This window comes from Herpailurus yagouaroundi, unplaced genomic scaffold, assembly GCF_014898765.1.
Source record: "Herpailurus yagouaroundi ecotype Mexico unplaced genomic scaffold, PumYag 201, whole genome shotgun sequence".
Classification (NCBI taxonomy): domain Eukaryota; kingdom Metazoa; phylum Chordata; class Mammalia; order Carnivora; family Felidae; genus Herpailurus; species Herpailurus yagouaroundi.
In genome coordinates, this window is record NW_024412432.1 from 5,778,296 (window position 1) to 5,803,146 (window position 24,851).

The 24,851-nt window shown below is 43.8% G+C and overlaps 1 protein-coding gene across 5 annotated transcripts in view; it reads right to left on the bottom strand.

Moving 5' to 3' along the window:
* The window catches only part of NTRK2 (neurotrophic receptor tyrosine kinase 2), a 337,422-nt gene that overhangs the window by 259,126 nt on the left and 53,445 nt on the right, over positions 1–24,851 (bottom strand). For all 5 annotated transcript variants that reach the window (XM_040450286.1, XM_040450285.1, XM_040450287.1 and 2 more), the window contains exons 11-14: positions 23,453–23,758; positions 11,804–11,839; positions 8,663–8,763; positions 2,252–2,351 (exon numbers count right to left, since the gene is read on the bottom strand). In XM_040450286.1, the coding sequence (XP_040306220.1) occupies positions 2,252–2,351; positions 8,663–8,763; positions 11,804–11,839; positions 23,453–23,758 (543 nt within the window). The remainder of the gene's footprint in view (positions 1–2,251; positions 2,352–8,662; positions 8,764–11,803; positions 11,840–23,452; positions 23,759–24,851) is intronic.

The window sequence follows — 24,851 nt, forward strand, 5'->3', positions numbered from 1 at the left end:
GTTCAGCAAGATCTTTCTTACAATTCATTAAGGATACCCTTAGGTTATACATGTTCGGGAAATGTAGGTGCTTTCGCAGTAATCATCCCGAATTATCCAAATAAAAATACTGTTTCAGTCTTTGTTCTGGAGTCTCTATATGAAATATAATCTTCTCTGAAACAAATGTCTACCCTTTACTCTCCTCCATCACTGCACCTCAGAGTATGTGAACGTTTACAGATCATTGTGTCAGTTGTTTTCCTTCACACAGAGCTGGGATGGGGTGCCTCCTGAATACTGTCCCTAGGGTTTCCAAAGCTTTTGTGCGGCTCCCTGTAGAACCTAGACAAATATTCTCTCTGAAGAGCCCATGAGATGAAAGATCTCAAACTAAAACCTCAAGATGTGGGAAGTATGGTGCTCGTATCTGACTCTCTCCAGTAAAATCCCTGTTGGAGACATCCACTCCAAATGCCTCTAAGGAAACAGAGCACCTGATCAGAATGAGGAAAACAAAATGCCACAGTGGCTGGCTGAAATGCAGAGAACAGCAGCCTCGCCTGGACCTAGGTGCCAACTGAACACAGGGACCCAGAAAGGTCTGCAAAGCAATGCCCCTCTCCCATCTTGTCCCACAGAAGGTGCTAGCCCACGTTGATCTCATAGAACGGTGATTCCCCAGGAATGCTTGTGCCACAGCAGTACCGGCATCCCATGGAAACTGTTAGAAATGCCAGGTTTCAGGCCCACCTCAGACCTATTAGATCAGAAACTCTCGGGGTGGCCCAGAAATCTGTGTTTTCACAAGCCTTCTAGGACTTGTGGATACAAAGTCAAGTGTGTAGGAGCACCTGGGTGGCTCAGTTGGTTAAGCGCCTGACTCTTGATCTCAGCTCAGGTCATGATCTCCGGGTTCCTGAGTTCAGGATTCTCTCTCTCTCCCTGCACCCACCGGTGCTTGTGCCTGTGAGTGCACGTCCTCTCTCTCTCTCTCTCTCTCTCTCTCTCTCTCTCTCAAAATACATAATTTTCTTAAACCACAAATATTTAAAAAAAAAAAAAGTCAAATTTGTAAACCACCATTACAGGACTAATTAAAATCACCATAGTATGGTCTCTCTTCCAGGCCTTATTTATAATTGGAGAATGAGAGATCTTTTCCTCCTCCAAAAGAAATGTCAAGAAATCAGCAGGTCAAGGAATGTCACAAGGAGATTTGGGGGCTTTTCAAGGCCCAATTTACCACCACTCCTCCCTGTTCATTTCAGCTTTAGGGATTTTGATCAGGGACACCAACAGAACGTCAGAAATGGATCCACTCCACCCCAGAGCCAGGTATATGCTGGATGGCCTGCTGCTACAGAAACATCACTTCCAAAGAAGCAAGGAACACAAATAGTAATTGTAATGAACCATACAGATCAAGAAAACCCGCCACATTGTCTCCAACAAAACTAAGCCACCACTAAACCTTCACAGCTTTCCCAAGCTAGTGGCCATTTATGAGAGACCACACAAAATTCAACAATAACATGTTAGTCCATACATAAGTTTAAACTTCAGAGCAAATGCTTTTCAATCACTAAAACTCTTGGCTACTTGTAGAAAAAGAACATTTTAACAAATTTTTCCCCTAAAATGAATTTTCAATCCTCTGATAGAGACCCATGGTCTATTCTTCGGCAACACAGCCACGGATTTTTTAATCGAGCGCTAGGAATCTTTCCATTAAAAAAAAAAACAAAAAAAACCCCTCATTCACAAAGCTTCAGAGTACAGCCACAGGTTGTTCGGATTTTGCTTCCCAACACAGTTCAAATCTCAGAAGATGAGACTTTATAAAAGCAGCAGCGACAACAAAAAGCATTCCACAGAAGGTCTAGAAGTCAACTGTAGAGCAGGAAGGACCTTTCTGCACAAAATACGTGTCCGTAACTGGCCTACGGCCACCAAGCCTCGCCTGCCTTTCTGAAGCCAAAGGAAAACTCAGGCACTATTCGCCTATATCATTATTAGTCACTTGATACTCAGGAAACCAGTTCTGTGTCTTCTGGGACAACTGTCCTCATTGGAAAGTGGGTACTGCTGGGTAATCAACATTATTTTGCTCTGCCTTGATTTGTAGTATCATATCCTCGTTGCTATTTTTTCAGCCTTAAAACCTAGTCATCGTAAATCTAGCTGCTTCTATCTTTAGTGGTAATTAGCATTAGTCATAAGCCAAAAAATGATTCCACATAAGAAATAAAATAAACACAACCCTTCTTACCTTTCATGCCAAACTTGGAGTGTCTTGCCAACTTCAGCAGAAACAGCATCACCAGCAGACAAAATCCCACCACAGACGCAATGACCACCACAGCATAGACCTAGAGGAAAGGAAGGGAGGGCTGTTATGACCTTGCTCATTGGTTCCTTACGTCCAGATGATGGTGATAATGACGATGACAAGTTCATATTTGCTACCTGTCCTGCCAGGAACCTTGTGTCTATCAACTCCCTTATTCCTCAACAACCCTACAATGGAATATGTAGGTCTTATTACTATCCTTACTTTACAAATGAGAAAATATAAGTTAAAGCTTATAAAAATATCAGTGTAATTGATATTATGGAGACATAGAGATACATTACTCTCTCCCCATCTGCCTATCCTCCTATCTGCCTTACCTGAAGAGAGAAGAGAAAGTATATGAAATCTGAATGACAAACTACTGTTATTTCTGAAGCGATGAAAGATACAGTGGGGTTCATTTTGTTATGCTCTCTACCATTGTGCATGTCAGAAAGTTGTCCGTAACAAACAGATTTTTTTTTTCTCAGTTGGCTGTTGTGGCTCTTAGAAACCAGAGTCCCCTGGAGCTGTGACTAGGCCCAGAAGGGAGCAGGAGGGGCCCCTGCCGGTGAGTTTATTTGTGAAAGCTCATTAAGTTGCAGACTTATGATCTGTACACATTTGTGCATGTACGATAGAGGTCAATACAAAGTTTTTTTAAGCCTAAAAACATAATTCTAACATGTAGATTATACAAGTAGAGAGAGTAGTTGCAGATCTACGTGAATCCTGCCACCACCCTAAGCGAGATCACAGAGGCACAAGTGTGTAATGTTAATGAAGTACATATTAACATTTGAGGAACCAAGATAGAAGCAGGATGATGCATCTCCTTCCATTCCTGCTGCTCATCCCAAGGTCCTGCTCCCAAAAACCGTGTGACTTTCTAAACCAGGAAGTGGCCAATTTTGGCTGTAAAGGGTCAGACAGTAAATGCTTTAGGCTTTGGGGGCCATAGAGTTTCTTTTGCAACCTTTCAACTGTGCTGGTATCCAGTGAAAGCACCCATAGACAACATGTAAGCAAATGGGCATGCCTGGGTGCCAATAAAACTTTATTTACAAAAACATATGACTGTAGTTTACAGACTCCTTTTCTAACCTGTCTTGGGGGTCCACACTTAACTAAATGCTTAAGCTTCTTTGTTGCATTTAATCTGCATAATAATCCTTAAGAAAGATACTATTATCTCCATCAGTGGTAATCACTGATGCTGTTTACCGAACATTTCTGTTTCTCCCTGTGTTTCTCTTTGTAGGATTCACTGCCTGGCTTCCTCGTGGTAAGGTGGGTACACGTGACCAGTTCTGGCCAATGAGGTAAGACTTGCATCCCTGACAGTGGAGGATTCCACTGCTACTGTGAGATCTTAGACTGAGGCAGTGCTTCTCAACCAGGGATAATGTTGCGCCCAGGGGACATCTGTCGATTTGGGATCATCACAAGTGGGGGAGGGTGCTGCTAGCATCTAGTGGGTCAAGACCAGGGATGCTGCTAAACATCCCGTAATGCCTAACAGCCCCCACAACAAAGAGCCATAATAATAATGGCATAATGCCAAGGCCGACAACCCTGCTCTCACTGCTTCTTTCTCTGGGCCTTCATAAATGCTAACTTTCCAAAAGTAGCTTCCTGTCCACCTAGTCTTAGAATGAGGACAAGGCTGACAGAACTCCCAGTGAATACACACAATGAAGCAAGAAAAGAACGTTTGCTGTCTGAAGCCACCAAGATTTGGGGATTTTTGTTACTGCACAGCTTATGCTGACTGATGTACACCTCAGAGTGAGAGGCAGTACAGAGTAGAGATTAGGAATAGGAGTTCCTCGTGAGTTTGAAATTTAGATTCACCACTTATTAGGTGCTTGGCCTCAGGATTACTTAATCTCTAAGCATCTCACGCTCTTCTTGTGTGAAACAGGGAATATAATCACTCTACCTAGCAGGTTCTTTAAATCCGTAGTGAGTTAATGCAGATAATGGGTTTGGAACAGAGTCCACCACAATAGATAAGAAACTGATTTGGTTATGATGATGATAAAACAGGTTTATAAAAAATTAAATACGCCACCCAAGATCACATCTTCCAAGCTTGGGATTCGAATTGAAGTCTGTCCAAGTATAAAACCTGTGATTTATCCATGATTTACTCTTTATACTATTTCTCCAAAACACATGGCTGAGAGGGAAGGCAGGATAATCAAAACACATGGCTAATCCTCCCATGACACCTTCTCTGATGTCAGATGGGGACAGCGTTAAAGAAGGCACAGGAAAGGGCACGTGCCAAGGCCTTGGCCAGAATGGAACAAAGGTGTGAGCATTCTCTCCTCTGGCACTGCGGTTGTAAGTGGCTCTCCCACAGAACACCTCTGCGAGTGTCTGCGTGCAGACTTAACTCTGTCTCTGCAGCCTACATACAAACAGAACGGCTGTGATTCCTAAAAGCTTAATTATGGATCAACGTGCTCTAACTAAGACTGTTTCCCTCAAACGTACCTAATGATTTGGGTGTTTTTTACATGTTCATTTTATTTTTGAGAGAGCACGAGCTGGGGAGGGGCAGAGAGAGAGGGAACAGGGGATCCAAAGATGGGCTCCCGCTGCTGACGGCAGCGAGCCCATCAAGGGGCTCAAACTCAGGAACTGTGAGATCACGGCCTGAGCCAAAGTCAGATGCTCAACCAACTGAGCCACCTGGCGCCCCCGGGGTGGGTTTTTCATCTTTATTTCTAACTATCATTTTCATGGGAAAGAGCTCATAGTATTATAGCTCTAAGGTTCTCTATCTTATTATTAAATTTCAAACTTCTACAGCTAGAAGGGGAATAACTGCAAAAACAAGTTCAAATCCTATTTTAAAGATAAGGAAATGGGGATGGACAGATGTTAGGGGACTTGCCCTAAGTCCCCCCCCCCCCAACCTCTCTGGGGGACCAGAGACAGTCTCTGACCCACTTTGGAAAGTACTTGACTGGCATGCAGAAGACTTGGCCCCTATGTTCATAGGGCACTTTGCCTTTACCAGCTACGAGAGGTAACAGATGCTTCGCTTCCGCAAGCCTCCATTTCATTTGTACGTGGGGATAATAGTACCTGCCCTGACTCCTCTATTTTGTTACAGAGTGTTTAAGTCAACCTGGAAAATGGGAATGGGTTCTACTGCTGGGAATCAGTTAGTGATCTACTAGCAACTATTTAAACCTACTGAAGCAACTCTAAATGCAAAGACTCCTTTAATAAACAAAGGATCCCATGACAATGAGAAGAATTGTTTTCCCAACAATGAATTGTTTGATGAAGTTTCATGTACCATGCATATGTTGGGATGTGGGTGGTCTTTATGTGGGAGACAAGTAGGGGTAAATGTATTTGTTTGTTTAGTTGGCTGGTTAGTTGTTTGGTTGGCTGGCTGGTTTGCGGGCTGGTTGGTCGGTTGTTTGTTTGGTTGGTTAGTTGATTGGTTGGTTGATTGGTTGGTTAGCTGTTTTTTATCTGAGGATATCTCTCAGCGTAAAATAAGGGGTCATTCCACTCAAAAAATCCAGCAAGGTGCATGAGGAGCACTTGTTGCACCAGAAAGGAGAGTGTCTGAGGTTGTCTTTCAAATGCTCTAACACCTTTAACTTTTCTATCAGTTCCCTGACTCTGAAACTCTCCTAATCTAACAATCCTCCCTGTGATCAGGGACTGTTCACGTATCAAATACCAGATCAACATTTAATTTTTACATTTTCTTTAAAGTCTATAAAGCATTTTCTTGCACCTCTCATACAGATTTCCAGGGACCTCAGGTGGACCTGTAATGTACCAACTTTCAACAAAGATGACTTTCACTGATTTTGCCTTCCAGCGGCCCTACTGTGGACAGTTCAGCCATCACTGAGACATGCCAAATAGGGGCTTAAATTTCTCATTTTCGTCTCAAAAGAGAAAACTGAAGTTGACACGTAATTTTTGGTAACTGGGATACAGACATACCTGTGGGGCTAACACACACTCCTTGGATTCCTTATGTACACAAACAACTTTCTCAAACCACGAAACATTAAGTGGTTTGGTATGAGAATAAACTGAAGCGATTGCACAAGGCAGGAAGCAGAAAACATTCTGCAGCTGATTTATTTTTCCTTGCTATTTCAATGCATTGCATATCATCATCTCTGGAAATGTGTGTGTGTGTGTGTGTGTGTGTGTGTGTGTGTGTGTGTCTCCATGTACTTACTAGATATGCATATTTTGAGTCACAGCTGAGATACATCTGTTACGAGCCTCCAGCTCCCACCACCAGGGCCCTGGTCTAAACATACATCACATCTCTTTATTACCACTCCAGACCCTCACTAATCACACTGCCTCCAATCTCACGGTTCTGCAACCCATTCCACAGCGTTTGCCATTACTCTGATCAGTCTACAATTTTTACTATCTCCTAGGTGCCAGATACTATTTGAGGAACGAGGGACACAGCTGTGAAAAACACTGACCAGGTTGCCTGGACTTAGAAAGTCACTAGAGAATCTAGGGAAGGGAAAAAAGACATTAAACAAGTAAACAATAAACAAGGGAATTAAAGACAATGACAACTGCTCAGAAGAAAATGGAACGTGGCAGCGGCTGCCTGGTAGCTAAAGCCATGGGATGACTGTGGGGAAGTGTGTGTCTTAGAGAGGGAACAGCGAATGTAAAGGGTGTGAGGCAAGAGTAAGCCTGGATGGAGCATGTGGAAGATCATTAAGAAAGGCAAGTGGTAAAAACAAGGGCAGGATGGAAGGTGAAGACAGAGACACAGACACGGACAAGATATGCAGGGCCTCTTTTCTTTCACTTGCATTAGGAAGGCTCTGAGAATGACAATAAAAGTGATCTGATGTGTGCTCTCCACAGGTCACTCAGGCTGCTGTATGGAGAAAGGGCGGGAGATCACAAGATGGGAGAGGAGGGACGGGTAAAGGCCACGAAGGTCATCCAGGAACAAGCAACCATGGTAAACTTCCTCCTTGAAGGGCCAGATACTAAACATGCCCCACTTTGCAGACCACACAGTCTTTGCTGCGGCTACTCTAGCCGTCACTCTAGCACAAAAGTAGCCACGGACAATACGTAAATGGGCATGACTGTGTTCCAATAAAACTTTATTTATGGACATTGACATATGAGTCTCAGACAATGTTCATGTGTCACGAAATATCATTCATTTGTTTTCAAACCACTTAAAAACGTAAAAGCTCTTCTTAGCCTGCCGATGGTACAAAAGCAGGTCGGGAGATGGACTTGGCCCACGGGCCATAATTTGCCAACCCCAACGGGGTTGGCCTGGGCCTGTGGCAGTGGAGGTGGGAGATACAAATGGTTCTGGAGTTTATAAGGAGGCGGAGCTCACGGCACAAGGGACTGGGTGCTCGTGACAAGTGAGGAGAAAAATGAAGGAAGCTGTTGGCGTTGGGTCTCAGCAGCTGACAGATCAACCCCACAGGAGCCCCGGGGTTCACGCGCGCCCCCTTCAGGCTCCTCCCTGCATAGTCAATCTAATCCCCTGGTTCTGTGTTTTAAAACCACATGACCTGGCACAGCCTCCACTCCAACCTTGCCCCTGACAGCCACCTTTATGCTTCACACACCTTACCTTCCAGTCAAAACCATTTTCCGGGCTGTGAGCTCTTGTTCACACACCCAAAATGCCCTTTCCCTTTGGTTCCTGTCGGTCTACATGCTCGCCATCCTGCACAGCTGGAAAATGCCACCTACCCCACAAAGACACCTCTGGCTCGCCCAGCGGGAAGGAGCCCAGTGCCCGCCCCTCTATTTCCATTGCTCGCATCCCATTGCTGCTCTACCTGAATTGTAGGTGCCGGTATTTCATTCACATCTCAGGGCTCCGACTGAAGTATAAACTCCAGAAGCACAGACCTGATATTCACTCACATTTTTATATCTGCTCACTGCCAGTCGCTTCCGGAACCTACTAGAGTCCTTAAATTTAGTGGGCAATGAGACTTTTATTAAAATACTGGATAAGACAGGTGCGACGGTGTGGGAGACAGGAATAATTACACATGTCCCTAAATGAGACACTGCCCAGTTCACTAGAAAGTGATAATCTTCTAAAGGACAGACATTTAAAATAAGAACCACAAGTAGCCATAGTGGCACATGAAAGGGGAAGCAAGGAAGTCAGAGGCTATCTAGCACGTTTATCACTTCTCTTAATTCTTCCAAACGTCAACACCCAATCCACACTGTGCAGTGAAAATGTCGTGTGCTGAAGTAGTTCCATTCCTCCAACATTTAAGCATCTCAAGTGCTCAGAGCCAATCTAAGAAACAGCGACTGATGGCCACTCACCGAAAGATGTTCCCGACCGCTTTTGTCCGCCACATCTGTGGAAGGGATTTCGTTACTTCTGTTCGTGGTGTCCCCAATGTCATTCGCTGCAGTCCCATAATCTTAAATTGGAGAAATGGGAAAGAGAAGGAATCATGAAGTTGTCACTAGGCTACCAACAAACATGAGGTCACAGTATGACCCAGAAAAATGAAGCAAGACAAATCATAAACATAAGATTCCAAGCCACTGTCAGCCGGCTGGGGGATAGGGTCGGGGGAGGGGGGTGCACAGAACACGACCCAGCTCTTGGGTTAAAGCCACCGTAGTGCTGGGATTGCATAATGCTCACATTTTACACAACCCAGATCTTTCCATCACTGGTTTGGCAGTCAAATTCTAAACCAGGTTTAGGGTTTTATTTTGTAGGTAAGAATATACCCTTTTTTTGATGAAGTATAGAATATAAATATGAAAAGGAATCAATCATCAAAGAGTCATACATTTATTGATCTGGAGGGGTCTTCAGATATGGAATCTAACTGTCAGCTTTATGGCCAAAGAAAGTCATCTGAGCAGTTAAATGACCAGTCTAAGGTCAACTGGCAAGAAGGTGGCAGAACCTCAACAGGAACCAGCCTTGACATCAGCAAACACTGATTCCAGGGAACATGCACCTTATTTGGGTAATAGGCAACCACTCAAGTCGGGCTATGGACTGACTGAGCATTGACGTGAACTTGGGTACATGTAAGAACTTTTGTGAAAAGGTCTGACTGGGGGCACCTGGGTGGCTGAGTCAGTTACGTGTCTGACTTCAGCTCAGGTCATGATCTTGTGGTCCGTGAGTTTGAGCCCTGCACCAGGCTCTGTGCTGACAGCTCAGAGCCTGGAGCCTGCTTCCGATTCTGTGTCTCCCTCTGTCTCTGCCCCTCCCCCACTTACACTCTGTCTCTGTCTCTATCTCTCAAAAATGAATAAATGTTAAAAAAAATTTTTAAATAAAAAAAAAGGTGTGAACTGTCCACATTTCAGTTTCAGAATTAATAGACAGGGAACTGCACCAACAGTGTTTAGCATTGTGAGAATATGTTCTCACATCACCATGTCTCAAATGTCATTGCCATCTTCCAAATCAATTTTAGTCTACACAGATCAGGATGGAAATAAACAATTGGTTGTGTTGTGTTTGTGTGTGTGTGTGTTTGTGTGTGTGTGTGGGGGGGGTAGTGAAAGTTTTTATTAGTAATATTACATGTAAAGAGTCATAGAAAATTTTTGATAAACTTACTGCAAATAATGTTGCTTATCAACGTTTGGTATTTTTATTCTAAAATAGATCTGGTGACTGCAATTTCCATCTTACACAAACAACCTCATTAAGTCAGCCCCAGCCACACTTTCCTAGGGAGAACTATCATGCTGGCCTTGGGGCAATAAATTTAAATTATATTTTGATGAGCCGAGTGTTCCTTTGAATGTGAATAAAAAAGTAACAGAAAAAGCATTTATTTTCTGCTTGCTGTTCCAGTCTTACTCCAAAACTACTATTACCATTTTCATTTTAAATAGACTAGAACATTAATTTCTACCAAACACTGAGACATCATCTATTTGCTAATTTTTGACCTCTTTATATTCTAATGAGCCACTCATACAAAATCAAATCATTAAAGTCTCTATAGTTTGATATCACGATATTTTTTGGCCCAAAGATCCAAAGTGGGACCGGAAGCCAATGGGAAGATAGCATTTTTAAAGTCTTGAACTTATTGGAAAGGAGCCCAAAACATTATTTTAAAATGTAAAATCACAATCCAAATATACCTCTCTGTGATACAATTTGAGATACTCTTTCTTTAAACTGAATGGGGACAAATAAAAACAAAAATATGCAAATCATATGCACAAAATCATCTGAACAACAACTTGAAGGAAATACAGTTTAACATGCATAAAACAGGTAAAGATAATATGATTCCCTAATTAAAATTAGCTCAAGTTAAATACACACACGTAACAAACATACAAATATAGGATCACTTTATAAAAATAAAATGTCGATGTGTACATAAAACTAAAGAATCGAATATTGAATATTTAATGACATTTTAACCAAGGTAACTTTTAATCAGTCTTAAATTTTGAGACAAGTCTTGAAATTGAGCTTGCCACTTCCCCCAAACAGAGGCAAGGCCTCCTGGTCATGAAGGAGGTCTGGAAATCTGTTAAAGATGGATTTTTCACCCCTAGTCAAACATCCCTGGCATCCCATTAAATAGCAAAGTACAGAGGAGATATCCAGCTAAAAGCTAATGCAGTCCACCTTCTGGATTCTCCCTTTCCACATTCCTAAGAGAACCCCATTTTATTCAAGGCTTCACTGACATTCTCTGAGGAAGCCGGTCTAAACTACAGGGATGGCTCCAGTTAGTCAAGGGTTAACCATTCCCTCTTAGCAGCAATGGAGGCAAGAATGGACCATGACCCACTGGGTCGTGAATCAGATTCAAGGAGGACTGATGGAGATTTCTGGGAAAGGTCCCTTTCTTCTGGAATGCTTTCAGAAGCTCTTCCATTTCTCCCAACAATGCGAGCAACAGCGGCCCCTCTGCCGGCATCATCTTAAAACCATGAGGGAAACCAGCCTTCCGCGAAGTGGGCACAGTGTGCAGGGGGCGTGTAAAGATGAAAAAACTTGGGTACCTGACGACATGGTTGAGCTGCTGATTTAACCGAACCTAAAAACATGCCCTACTTTTGAGGTTCCTGTTTCTGAGCCAAACTTCCTTATTATACAAGAAACACAATTCTGAATTGGGTTTACTGTCAGAGCCAGAAACTGATACACCTCCCTTTTCTTGGTAGTCATGGCTTTTAAACAGGTAATTAGTTCCCAATTATAGAAACAAAATGTCTGTTACAGTGGAATGGATTCACTACTTCCAAGAACAGAGCATGAGAGAGAAAATGCTATTTACAAGCACTGTAAATACCAAGGGAAAACAGCCATCAATATTGAATGATTTTTGAAATATTGTGGCCTCTGTAATGCTTGAAGTGTATATTTAACTGAGCTTAAAGGTCCTCTTTTAGTTGATTCATTTCATCTCAGACAAACATTTTGAAACAAACACAAAATAAAGACAACAGGATAGCTACCTTCATAAATTACATCAGGATAATTTGGGTTGGCACCTAAAAGGCAAAACAAAGCAAAGATTCGTAAGTATGCATTCAGAGTTAATACTAAGTATACCCACTAAAATGGGTTAAATATATATCGAGGATTTTACAGTTGAATAGGTTGTTTTATAGGATGGGTACACAAAACCTGAAACTCTTGGTTTGCTCCTTGTTAGCTGCTTCCCTCCCCAGTCCCCAAAGCCCCCATCCCTTCAAAACAAGAAAAGAAAAGAAATCACTATAGCTGGACAAACTTCAGCGATCAATGCGTTATGACCGTTTCTATTACACCATTGGCCATTTTAACTGCATTTCTGGTACTTTTTTCCATTCCAGAGACAGACCATCTCCACACCATGTTCAACAACAAAAGATAAAGCCTCTGGTGGTTTGGGTGTTACTTGCAAAGTGTATTTTGGAAGGTCTATTTGCTTTCACAAACATGTTATTAACCAGCCTGAAATAATGATACTAATGCACAGTTTTGCTCTCTACTTGGTGTTTGGGGGGGGGGGGGGCCAGGTTGCCAAGGCTTAATAAGTAAACCTTTTCTTTGCCTTTAATATAACACAGAAAAATATATATACTTTCTCTATTGAAATGATTTATGTGTAAGAGATCACAAATAAACGTTACGTTTGTTATGTCAGGGACAAATGCAAAAGCATAGCCACTTAATTTGGGGGTGGGGGGAGATTCTTTAGGCACCAAGACGATAGGAATACTCAGTTTTAAAATATTCCCGTGAAAATTTGCAAAAACGTGTTGATTTTTTTTTTAATCTATATCAACAGGAACTGGTGACAAAACCAGCTGTTCCTTACTCTCCAATCAGAACGAACTGGGTCTCTACATGAAAGCCTACTTGGAAATAAAATTAAAACTTGATACAACCTTTACGTGATTAGGAAATAAATTTCCAATTCTACTTCCTCTCCTTTTAGCCTTCACGTACTTACTTGTAAACTATAAAGCTTATTCAGGTCTCATTTCATTTCTAAACCCTTAGCAGAAAAGTATCATTTCAGATAAAGGGGAACTTGAGCCAATTTTCTGTTCGTGTATTCGCTAGGAAATAATCATAAGTTTGTCTAAATGAAGAACCAGATAAACACGGCCCTAACATTCAAATCAGAATTTCAACACAGTTCAACTCACAGAATCTGTAGTTTAGCAGGGGAAACACTAACTAGATGGTTGTGCACGTCAAGACAGGGATGTTACATACTGCTGAGCATTCCATGCTTGGTATAACTCTAGGGGGCGCCATTTAGACTGTACTCTATGTGAACCGAAATTGTGCAGCGCACAACCAGTGCCACATATGAGTTGGCCCTGCGTCAATACATGCAAAGTCATCGATTCCAGTATATTTCAATAGTATTTTGAGTTTCAGTACCTCCAACACCACTTCAAAGTAGTCTTGAGTTACAATTTGTTAATATGGATTGTCAGAATTGTTTGTAGTGGATATGCTCTTCCTGAGAAGGGCCTTGAAGGCTGCCTTGCAATTTGAGGGATAATTCGGTGGATAAAGCAGCATAAAATCCCAGTGGTAGCCCTGGTGATGTCATATGCAGGGCACCCACCCACCTGCAGAAATCCTTTCCCTTTGCAAAGTCCTGGGAACAAAGGGTGTCCTATCACTGTGACTATTGCATACCCCTACTGAAGGAAAGGTTATGTAATCCCAAGTGAGCAAGTCATTCTTTGAACTGCTCGGTAATCCATTACTTAAGAAGATCCCACTCTGTGCCCTCAATATACAGGTCTGCACCTGCAAGGGTACCTGTCCACCAGAGTCCACACTCGCCGTCTAGACCTCACTTCAGGACCCAGGACCCAGATTTCCTTCCCCACACACCACACACACACACACACACACACACACACACACACACACACTTCCTAGGACTAGCTAGCTTTTTCCCCGCATCTGTCAGCCCACAGGTGGCCACACCATCAGTCTGAGCACCTTCTGACCCAAGACCCAGGAGAGGGGTGAGGGCCGAGCAAGGGCAGGTGAGCTGAGGTGTCCATATGCACCCTCTTTGCCTCTCATCTACCTCTCACCATATAATCGGAGGCACAGGGCAGGGGCTATGACCAGGAACCAGCTCTACCAAAACCACTATGTTCCAGCATGGAAGTCCAAGAATCAGGGAGAATTTGATCCTCAAACCTACCCTTCCAGGTCATTATAAACATGTATTTTCCAAGGTAGATAGATAGAACCTATTTGATTTAGCAATTCATTAACTTGACTCATATTTTTAAAGTTATTGAATGCAAGTATACAGACTTTCATTTGTACTACGTTGACCCACCATCTCGGACTCTCTGAGACTGAGGACATAGTCTGTCCAAGAATGGGGGCTTTCCCCAGACATAGGACTTTTGGTGTAAAAACTAGGAGTAGTCAGTCACCCCGATTTGTCCTCAGGTTCTCAGGGACCCCACAGAGACCACCTTCCTTTACACATGCAATCCCGTAAGAAAGTAAAAAGACTGAGGATTCAGAGTCAGATTTATGTAGACCACACATTGGAAGGGCTGCAGGGACTGTGACTGATATACAGGTGTAATCAGCCTTGTCAGAGAAAGGGAACCCCCCTATTACTCACACAAGGCCCCCAGGAACATCCAGAACATCAGATAAAGTCAAGGCAGCAGATATCAGGTATAGAAAAAGGATCTGGGGTGGGCTCAAAAGTAAACAGGTTAGCCCATAACCTGGAAAACTGATCTTTTTCCAGATTTAGAATTCGTATCGGTGGATGCCTTTCCTACCAAGTTCACCAGCAAAACCGTTAGGTCACATCTACACTGTCAGAAGACTACTATATTTTCCTAACTTCATTTTTTCGAGATGTATGAGAAGTACTGTCACTTTCCTTTCATTGTCAGGAATACTCAAATTTAGCGCAAGATTACAAAACTCACGGGAAGACAATGTGGGAGGAACAATAAGGTGTTCCCCCTCCCCCCCGCCGCCCCGCCAACCATACCATACTGTGTCTGATGAAGGTCCACTCGCTACAATAAAGAAATGTCTCTGTGTAAAAAGGTTTAAGAAGCTGGTGCCTGGGAAGATACACAGACCTAAAGTTTATGAAAAACAAGGGTCACGGCACTCCAGCTAATCCCAGCTCATCAAACAGAATTTTGCTTCTAGCAACTTCTCAGTCAAGTTAACCTCCCGTGGTGTTTATACTCCAATTGTAGGGCAGTTGTTAACATGATGTTAAATGCGGACATGGGACAAAGTTACCGCTTCTTTCTTAGACTTCTGGCAATGGTCATATTGGGAAAATATCCTGCCATTTTTAAGTCTAATTTCTAAGTGGCTTAAATATGTTCATTATATATCATTATGTATAAGGGTAAAAATGCCTGTTTGAGATATTCAGGACTAAAAGGTGGACGAGGAAAGGCAAACAAAAGCTGGCCCAGAGAGAGTGAATGACTGGTGAATGAGTAATGTGCTTGCTTACACGGGGCATCTGAGCAGAGTTCTGCTTCCTTGAATACCATCCCCGTAGCTCGTCAAGCAAGAAATCTCAGATTTAGGCAGCAGGAGGCAGCATTAAGCCCTAAAGCTTCATGTTGAAAACCACCGGAATAAAATATGGGAATTTCCAGAATAAATAAATAAATAAATAAATAAATAAATAAATAAATAAATAAGGAAACTCAGGGACTCCATCAACCCCACTCCATTCCAGACAAGCAGCGGGCCACTTTCTACCCCCGTCCCCCCCCCCCCCCCCCGCCCAGCTGGCTCCAGTGTGGAAACAGCAGCTACTCCCCAGCCCAAAGAAAGTGCACGCCAGGCACAAATGGTTGCTTGTCTCATGTTCCAAGTCCATTTTCTGAAGAGTTTGTGGAGCGTCGGCAGACGCTACACTCATTTGTGCTTGGCCCTTGACCTAAGGCGTGTTGTCAGGATTTGGGGACCACTACTAACAGGTGCAGCCCGAAGCACTCCCAGTGAAAACCCTGGGGACTGTCCTGTGGCCACACGCACTCCAGACAGAGCTCCAGATGGCGCGTGTGATGTCTGCACCTCCACAAGACAGACCTCAGGGACGTTAAAGGTTTCTAAGCATGGATGATACTGTCACTTTCTCCCCAACAATATCAAACCAAAGCCCCTCACCATCCTCCATGCTAAACTGCTTTTAAAGAGAGGGCTTTGGAGCTTCTATATTCTAATCTGTTATAGCTCATGAGTAAATCTTCTGACTCCATGTAAGTCTTTATGAGTAAAACTCCATGGCTTTTTAACTGTTAAGACTCCACTATTAAAGGAAAAGCACACATGTAGGATAAAGAAAAATTGTGGAAGGGCAGGTAGGCTTCCCTTTCCATCCCACTGCAAAGATGGAAGTAATGATGGAGGCCAGGAGACACATCTGTTTCCTTCCTTTCAGCGTTCAGTTTCTCTCTAATGTCTTAAAACAAAAAGAGAGAGACTTCTCTCTCAAATCTATTTTCAGACTCTGCTTAGTGTGATCGTGAAAAATATTTCAAAGAATTCCATACGATAAAGAAATAGCAAATGATTCGTTCTTTTCAAATCAACCGTCCCGTCCTTGGTTTGTCAACAGTGTTGTGTAACTCGTGGAAGTCCCTCCTTCTGACTTCCAGATACCTCTCCTCTTCCTTTCCTGAACGGCAGGGCCCCAACACACTAGGGGTTTGGATGTCCGGGTTTCATTTTTGGCTGAACCTCTAACGTGCTATGCAGCATCAGGGGGTCTCTTCACTTTTCCTGTGACAAAGGAATGTTCCATACCTCAGGAGAGGATAACAGCATTGGCTCTGGCAACCCGTCAGGAGCTTTGGGAAGCATAATTAATTAACGTTAGTACTCTTGAGACCTAAAGAACTATTTAAGTATAAATCTTAATTATCGCGATTATTAAGAGCCTATAGCCAAACCATAGTCTTCTCGGTTATTTAAGACAGAAAAGCAGGTCAAACTTTCCTTTCCTTCCACTCCCAGGACAAGAAACGGGTCCCGACAAAGGGCCAGAGAGCGAGTCGTGGGGGGGCTTTATATTTTCTTAAAGTGTAACATTTAGAGAAATTTCCTCTCCCTACATTCTTTGGCCCAAGTACACCAAATCTAAATCTGCCAGTTTGGGGGCAACTCTAAGTACTGCAGAGAGCTCCAGTTCATCCAGACGTCATGAATCTCTTGATAAAACAGCACGAATGAGAAGCTGTGGGGAAAAATCTTCCAATATTTATAGTTTGCTCCCGACGCACACTGTGCATAGGAGGCAAGTGCTCCCGAATTAGGAAGCATAAGTCACTCACTCCCACTGCTTGTGTGAATGAGCATTCTTGAGCTGTGACATTCTTCCTGAATGAGTGGGCCACAGAGACACTCTTTATGTACTGCCTGAAGACTGAGAAGCTTTAGAGCACGGGTATTTTATCACCCAGTGCTCGGGCTAGGCTTGTGCCAAGCCTAAAGTATTAATCACTCGGGGGAGATTTCGATAAAAGAATCTACCCTTGAACGATCAACGTGTTCACGATGATGGAAATAGCCGACCTTGAAAATTCTTGAAACTCACGCCGGCTGATCCCAAGACGCTGGCGAAGGCCCCACATTTCTTCCTGGTGACACTCACAAGCGATCTCTCTGCCATTAATTTCTGGTCACGGTTCTACTTGAAAAGACACACTCACCACTTCTAACCTTCACCCAGTCTTCACGCACACCTTTGTGTTCCCGAGAAGGCTTTTCCAAGGACAGCCATGTAGTGGATCAATTTCATCTTAGGTAAGTCTTATTTCTGTCCTATCGGCTAACTAGCATACAGCAGAAATTTGGGAGACTCCCCAGAGAGTCCCGCGTTCCCTCTGTGAGTGCCGCACCAGGTTTCTCCTTTATCCAGTCTCCCTAAGCCTCCTGAAGCCAACACATTGAATTCATCCTACCTTTTGCCAAACCCAATTAGAGTGCATCTCTGTGCACAAACTCTTCTGTATCTTTATCATTATTACTCGTCGATATCCACAAGGAGTCAGTACAGCCATCTTGGCAGATGCCTATGCGGTCCTTCCAGTGGTTTCCCCCAGGTTCCGCAGGGCAGAAGGGAACCCCCCTCACTGGGCAAAGTGTGGTCCGGGACCTGCAGCATCAGCTGGGAGGTGGTCAGAAATACAAAATCTGAGACCCTTCCCAAAATTCATGAGATCAGAATCTGTGTTTTAGCAGGATCTCCAGGAGAGCTGTATGCTCACTGAAGTCTGAGAAGCCCTGATTTATAACTCCGTGAGAAGTTTGACTGAAGTCAAAAGACCTCAGTGGGCATAGAAGATGGCCATTTTACAATGAAACATAAAGCAAACCTAAAAAATAGCTAGATACCCAAACACCGAGGGGGGTGGGTACTCTCTGGCAGTGACCGCAATAAACATTAGGGGTGAGGGCAGGAGACGTCTTGTCCCCGTGGCATACCTCTGAGGGGGAAGGAACTTGGACACCAGAAGGAGCTTACATTTTCCTACCCTCTCCAGGAACCAAACTGTGACTTAGTTTTCTCCTTAGAGCGCCAAGTCTAGAAAGTTCGTGTAGTCAAGTGGCAGTCTTGAGGTCTTCTCTGGGCAAGCCTGAGCCTCTGGGTAAGGGAGGACAAAGCAGTGCTGAGAGAAAAGCAGTTCTGGGTAGAAAGTTTCTCCCTAATGGCCTCAGAGGACAAACACAAAGCGAAGTGAGGAATGGGTACGTTGTTAGTGATCTGCTCAGTGCCCACTAAAGAGAGAATAACACTGCAGAACTCACAAAGGAGACGAATGAAAGCTGGACCCATGTCCTTTGAAACCTCTGCTTCACACTGAGACTTTTGAGGTCCCAAAGAAGACAGAAGGTGCTCATTCAGGACTTACACAGAAGTTTCCACATAGCCATGGGGCCTCCACCACAGCACTCTGAGAACCCAAACCGGGTTCCCTGCAGGCAGAAGGCTCTGAGGCCAAGTACCTGCCTCCTACCAGAGAAGGTGAAAGCAACCAATGGAGGCAGGATGCAGGTGGCATTTGCGTTCAACCTATACGGCTGGAGGTGTCAAGACGAGGGACCACGAGGGCTCCCCATGGACCAGACAGAGGTGGCGTGAGAGAATGTCTGTCCTGACAACAGCCCCCTGGAGGAGCAGAGGGATCTCAGCAGCACGAAGCTGCATTCCTGGGTTCTGAGGAAGGAGTTGCTTCCACCAGCTGGAATAGAGACATGTTTGCTTCCTGTCACGGACTCCCTGGAGAGAGGCCCGCAGAGACAGGAATCACCAAGATCCCACAAAACGATCCAGGAAGGTCTGTGAATCAGCACTGAACACACGCCCTGAGCACACCTGCCTGCCACCTGTCCCCCGTGCCCACTCCCTTCTACTCAGGTAACAGAGGGCCTGAATTCTGCTTAGCCAGCTCTGCAATCTCCCTCCAGCACCCCGTCCCCGCCTCTCCACCCCCTCACCCCCCACCCCACCCCCACCCCTGGACACACACACACATCGTGCTGGCCTGGACTGGACTTAACTCAAGTCCAGAGTTTTGACTTCTAACTCAGATAGGACATGCTATTTCTCAATTGAGATTTTTGCCTGCAATCTAAAGTGACCAAAGGATTGTCTGTTACTCAACAACGAGCAGAAAAATCTCACTTGGGTCAGGGCTCTCATCCAGACCATTTTCACCTTTGGTTGCACACTGGAGTCACTGAAGACCTTAAAAACAGAAAATGTGAAAGCCTGAGCCTCGTCCGGGAGCCACTGAATCAGAATTACTGGACGTGGGCCCTAGAAATGTGTGTTAAATAATGAAATCACAATTAAAATTCCCCAGCTGATTCTAATGCACAACAGGGAGCCGGGCCCTAGTGTTCAGGAGCCAGAAAAGATTATTCTTAGTGAATAAATAAGTGTTCCAGGGACAATGGAAAATAAAAACGAAATAAAATTAGTTTGATTGTTACAAGCCGCGTTCCTCGGCGTGTTGAAAAAGATAAACGCTATCGTTCCCTAAATTTCATTTGGAAACTACAAGTTGAGTTTTGTGCTTTAAACGTAACCCAAAACTGACCTGAGCGGAGTTCACTTCTAACCGTGGGATCCCAAATGATCAATCTGGTGTCTGGAGTTTGGGAAAGTCTTTCCTCCCTTTCTCAGTCACCGGCCAGGTTGCCAGTGATGAACAGATGGGAAGGCACTGGCTTTGTGTCTGGGGCCCTGCTGATACCCGAAGGTCTGAGAACACCTGTCCTTCCTCGTTAGCACCCTGGCTGGGTCTGGTATCGGAGTCTGCAAGGTCCCAGCACTCTGGAGAGACACTGTAGGGCGATCTTTACCGACGGACTCACACCCTGCGGGTGGCACCCTCTTGATCTGGCTGATGCTGGCTCCAGGTCTCTCTGCCCATCCTTTCTCCACGCAGAAAGCAGGAGAGTGTCTCCCACCGCATCCACGGTTTCCATTGCAGGCGGTAATAAAGGCAATCGGGGCTGTAACTACATTCTTCACCAAAAAGCTCACCAACTTTTTGCTTTAGGGACTTTTTTTCTTTGTCTTTCTCTCTCTTTTTTTTTTTTTTTTTTGAGTTTACTTATTTATTTTGAGGGGGAGAGAGTGGGAGAGGGGCAGAGAGAGAGGGAGGAAGAGAATCCCAAGCAGGCTCCGTGCTGTCAGCGCAGAGCCCGACATGGCTCTAACTCATGACTGTGAGATCATGACCTGAGCCGGTATCGAGAGTTGGATGCTCAACCGACTGAGCCATCCAGGTGCCCCTCTTTGTTTTTATTTCTGTTTTAATTTCTTTCAACTCTGTTCACTTTCTATCTACAAATAGACAGTGAATTCCTTTGCAAGGTGACTACTCCACACAAGTCCCAGTTCTGAGCTGAGCTGCCATTTTAATTCTCCTGGCTGCATATGGAAGAGTAACCCTACTTCACTGATCCCAGGCTGCCAGCTTCCTCATAAGCCAGTTAACTTGCAATGCAAAAAACAAAATAGAAAAAGAAAAGAAAGAGAAAAGCATCTCATCCAAAAAAAAAAAAAGAAAGAAAGAAAGAAAAACTGTAGCTGAAGCATCTTATCAAAAAGATTTGTAAAAAAGTAAACTTCTTACCAATTACTATGTGACAATAACTGAAATACTGAAATACTGAAGGAATATAGACCTACACTTGACTTGTCATCCTAAACTTGTAGACTTTAGGCCGGCAGGGAAATATATATAGATTTGTTATTTGTTTATTTTTCTTTAGTTTTAAAGGAGGGTAAGAGGGAAAGGAAGCAATTCTTTAAAAGGCCATTATCTGTATGCTATGGTTCCAAATCTCATAAATACCAAAGATTCTAAAACACAAGCCAAGTGAGGTCAATCTCTAATTGGTCACACTGGTTTATGGCCCACTAGGGCCATTTATATCCACTATCACCCTGGACCAAGGCTCTTTTATTTCCATTTCATTTATTACTCCCTGATAGCTGGTCCTTGAGTAAATACTTAAAGAGGAAAAAAATCATTTCTAAAAGCAGATATCTCTATTTTAAAGACTTGACCAAAACAAGTAAACAAACAAGAAGAAGGAGAGAACAAACATCTTTATAAAATTAACCTCAACTTTTATTTTTGATCAGTGATGATTTCCTTTAAAGGGAGTATTTGAGACACTAAGTTATTCTTGTACCAGAAATCACTTCTTTCCTATCATTAGTGAAGTTAAAACTAACAAAAGTGATCCATAAAAAGGAGGCCACATGGATGAGAAGAGTTAAGCTCTACCAAAGACTGGCACCATACAGAAATGTTCCAAAGAAAAATACATCAAACCTCTATGTTAAATAGAAGTTACTGGCTTCCCCCTGGAAGAACTGAGCATATATATCAAAGCACACAAACCACTTCTAAAACTTTCCAATGCCAGACCCTCACCCTGAATCAAGTTCACCTCCCAACGGTTTCAAAAGGCAGCTGCTGGCAAAATTCAAATCAAGTCTGAAGTTTAGTGAATAGTAATGTGCCAATGTCGGTTTCTTACTTTTGACAAACATACCACGGTAATGAGAGATGTTCACGACAGTAACAACTGGGTGAGAGGTGTCCAAAGACTCTGTATTGTCTTTGCAACTTTTCTGTGCATCGAAAATGACTCATAAATAAAATGTTTATTGAAAAACAAACATAAAGCAAGTGTCCCCAAGCAGAATCTCTGGATTTAACGATAAGGCTGTATTCCCCGAAACACACAGGAAGAAAGAGAGTAATCTAGAGATTTACTACAGCAAATGTAGCCAAGCAGCTCAACTCTCAATTAAGAGGAAGATTTAATGGAAAAGACAACTGCCAGGGGTGTCTGGGTAAGGCATCCAAACACAGCTTGTTTTATGTGCTCCTGAAAGGCTGTTTGTAAATCAAACTCACATAATTCAAATAACATTTTGAACATGCTAAGGAAGGTTGTGCACTTAAAAAGCTATTTAATACACACCAGTGTAATGACAGACTTATTATGTAATGGGCACTAACTACATTCTCACTACTTGCTGAAGGGGGCTCCGTATGCATCATCTCTGTCCGTGGGACTGCCCTCTGGGCCCCACAAGCACATGCCGCCCACGCCGCCCCTGCCCCACGGGCCGCCAAACTGCTGTCTTCCCTTCCCACTGCCAAGCCATCTTTGTGTGGCCCTCACGAACTGAGAATCATTACAGCGAATTCTACTCATGTACAGGTCCCAATGTCCAAACAGGCCTCGGCCTCCACAGTGTCATCCAGCATCTGGGCAACAAGACCCAACAAGTAAGAATACTCCACCGGACAACAGCATCAGAAGCAGATGAACGCACGGCAATTGTCCCCGCTGTTGCTGGGGCTCACATTGCAATTTGCCTGCCGGCATCCCAAACCATTGGTCAGATGGGAACTATTACCTCCTAGAAAAACAATTCAGGATCTGATAAATGAATGACACCACTCAGCCCAGGTAGGCAAAACATTCTAAGAACCTGGTTTCTCGTCCACGGTGAGAGGGCAGGATTCTGAATTCCAAGCGGGTAAGGGGCTAGAAAATACATCTTCAGTAGTTCATGAGCCAACCAAACACGGTTCACCTACGTACATCTTGCATGAGTTTTGCCACGATGGGTACAAAATGTCACTGAACACTTGAGATAAAAATAATGTGCACATCACACTACTGTCCAAAATGATTCATTCCCCCCGCCCCATGACTTCCCTGGGAGTATGAGTCCCTGCCCCTGGACTTGGCTGTGGCCCTATGGCTTCCTCTGGCCAGTGGCATACAGCCTGAAGAGACCACGTGCCACTGCGGAAGCTGGGCCTTGAGAAGCTTTGCCTATTTCTAGTTGCCCTCCTGCCATCGGCACTTGCCACTCAGAAGCAGACCTCCTGTGTGGCTGCCATTTCTTCACCTGCACCCCAGAATAAAGGCATATGGAACAAAACCCCAGCTGACCCACAAGCAAATCTAAATAATGGTGTTTTCAGCCCCTGGGTTTGCAGGTGGTTTGTTGAAGGCATGATGTTGTCAATAGTTGAGTGATACACCCTATCCTCTCCCCGGATACAAAAGCATCAGGTACTCACCATCTACGATTCCAGGCCAGCCCATGAAGTGAGCAGAAATCTGTTTCTCATCCTTCCCATACTCGTTCTTGGCTACTAACTTGTAGTCCCCATTGTTCATGTGAGTAGGATTATCCAGCTGGAGGCAGCCATGGTACTCCGTGTGATTGGTAACATGGATTTTAGTACAGATGTACTTGGACTCATTCAGTATCGCCCCGTTATAGAACCACTGAAGAGCTGGTTTGGGGTTGCCTTTCACAGTGAATGGAATGCACCAGTGGTGGTCTGAGGTTGGAGATTCGAGAAATGTGATAGTTGGAGCAACTAAATTGAAAAAGAGAAAGTTAATAGCATCAGAAAGCTCAGAATTCTCCCCATCTCCAGATATCTGTGTCATCAGCGGGGGGATCTTATTCAACGAACTGTTTGGTTTAAGAAAATACAGGACCAGTGACTCTGGAATCCAACAATATTTCGAATCACCATCAAGGCTGATCGAACTCCCTACAGACAGCTTCAAAGAGACTCTTTTCCTCATACTTAAGACCCACGAACCATAGTCGTTTTTCAAATTTCGCAGTGTGAGAACCAGCTCCAAACAGATCGCAGAGATTTCTGACAGCAGAAAGGGTTCACTGGAAGTCAACTTTGGTTTCTAATACATATGCTTTGATATTACGTAGATTCATCACCAGAAAGCTGAGGGCCACCGTTTCTGCAATACTTCACTCAACAACACAAATAATGAAACGACTTTGGAAATCTTGCCTGCAGCACGGATCTCACACAGCTTATCTAAAACGGAGCAAACTGACCAAGGCGGGGACTGCTGCTGCCAATGCTGATTGATTATTATAAAGTATGATCCGCTGGTACTTCTCACTGATTGCCAATAGCAAATGCTCTTTAAAAGTATCACATTTCATGACAGTACGCTGCACTTTTGCTAGGATTTCAGAAGTCAATGTTTTGATCCTTTTTAAATGTCTGGGGTTCTGTCCAACCCTAGACAAACAACCTAGAGACCACTTTAACTTGAAAAATAAAGCACTTTACACTTTGGGGAAACAAACACTCAAGTAGCATTTTTAAACAGAGTACTTATCCTGAGTGAGGGTATTTAAAATCCCCCATAATTGTTTATTTTATTGTGGTCTGACTTTGATAATGATACAATTAAGGACTAGAAAATACCTCCAGAGCCCTAAGAGCATCATTTTTCAGGTGAGGAAACCTAAGTCCAGCGAGGGTAAATGACTTGGTCAGTTTTAGGGAGCGAGACGGATCTGGAACAAGGATCCGGGTCTCCTGACACCTAACCCCGCAGCCCTTCCGTCCTTGCTTTGCTTCCCAGTTGTACATGTTCATCACACAAAGAGGGAGAAAAGTCACAACTTGCTAACAAATACACTTTGAC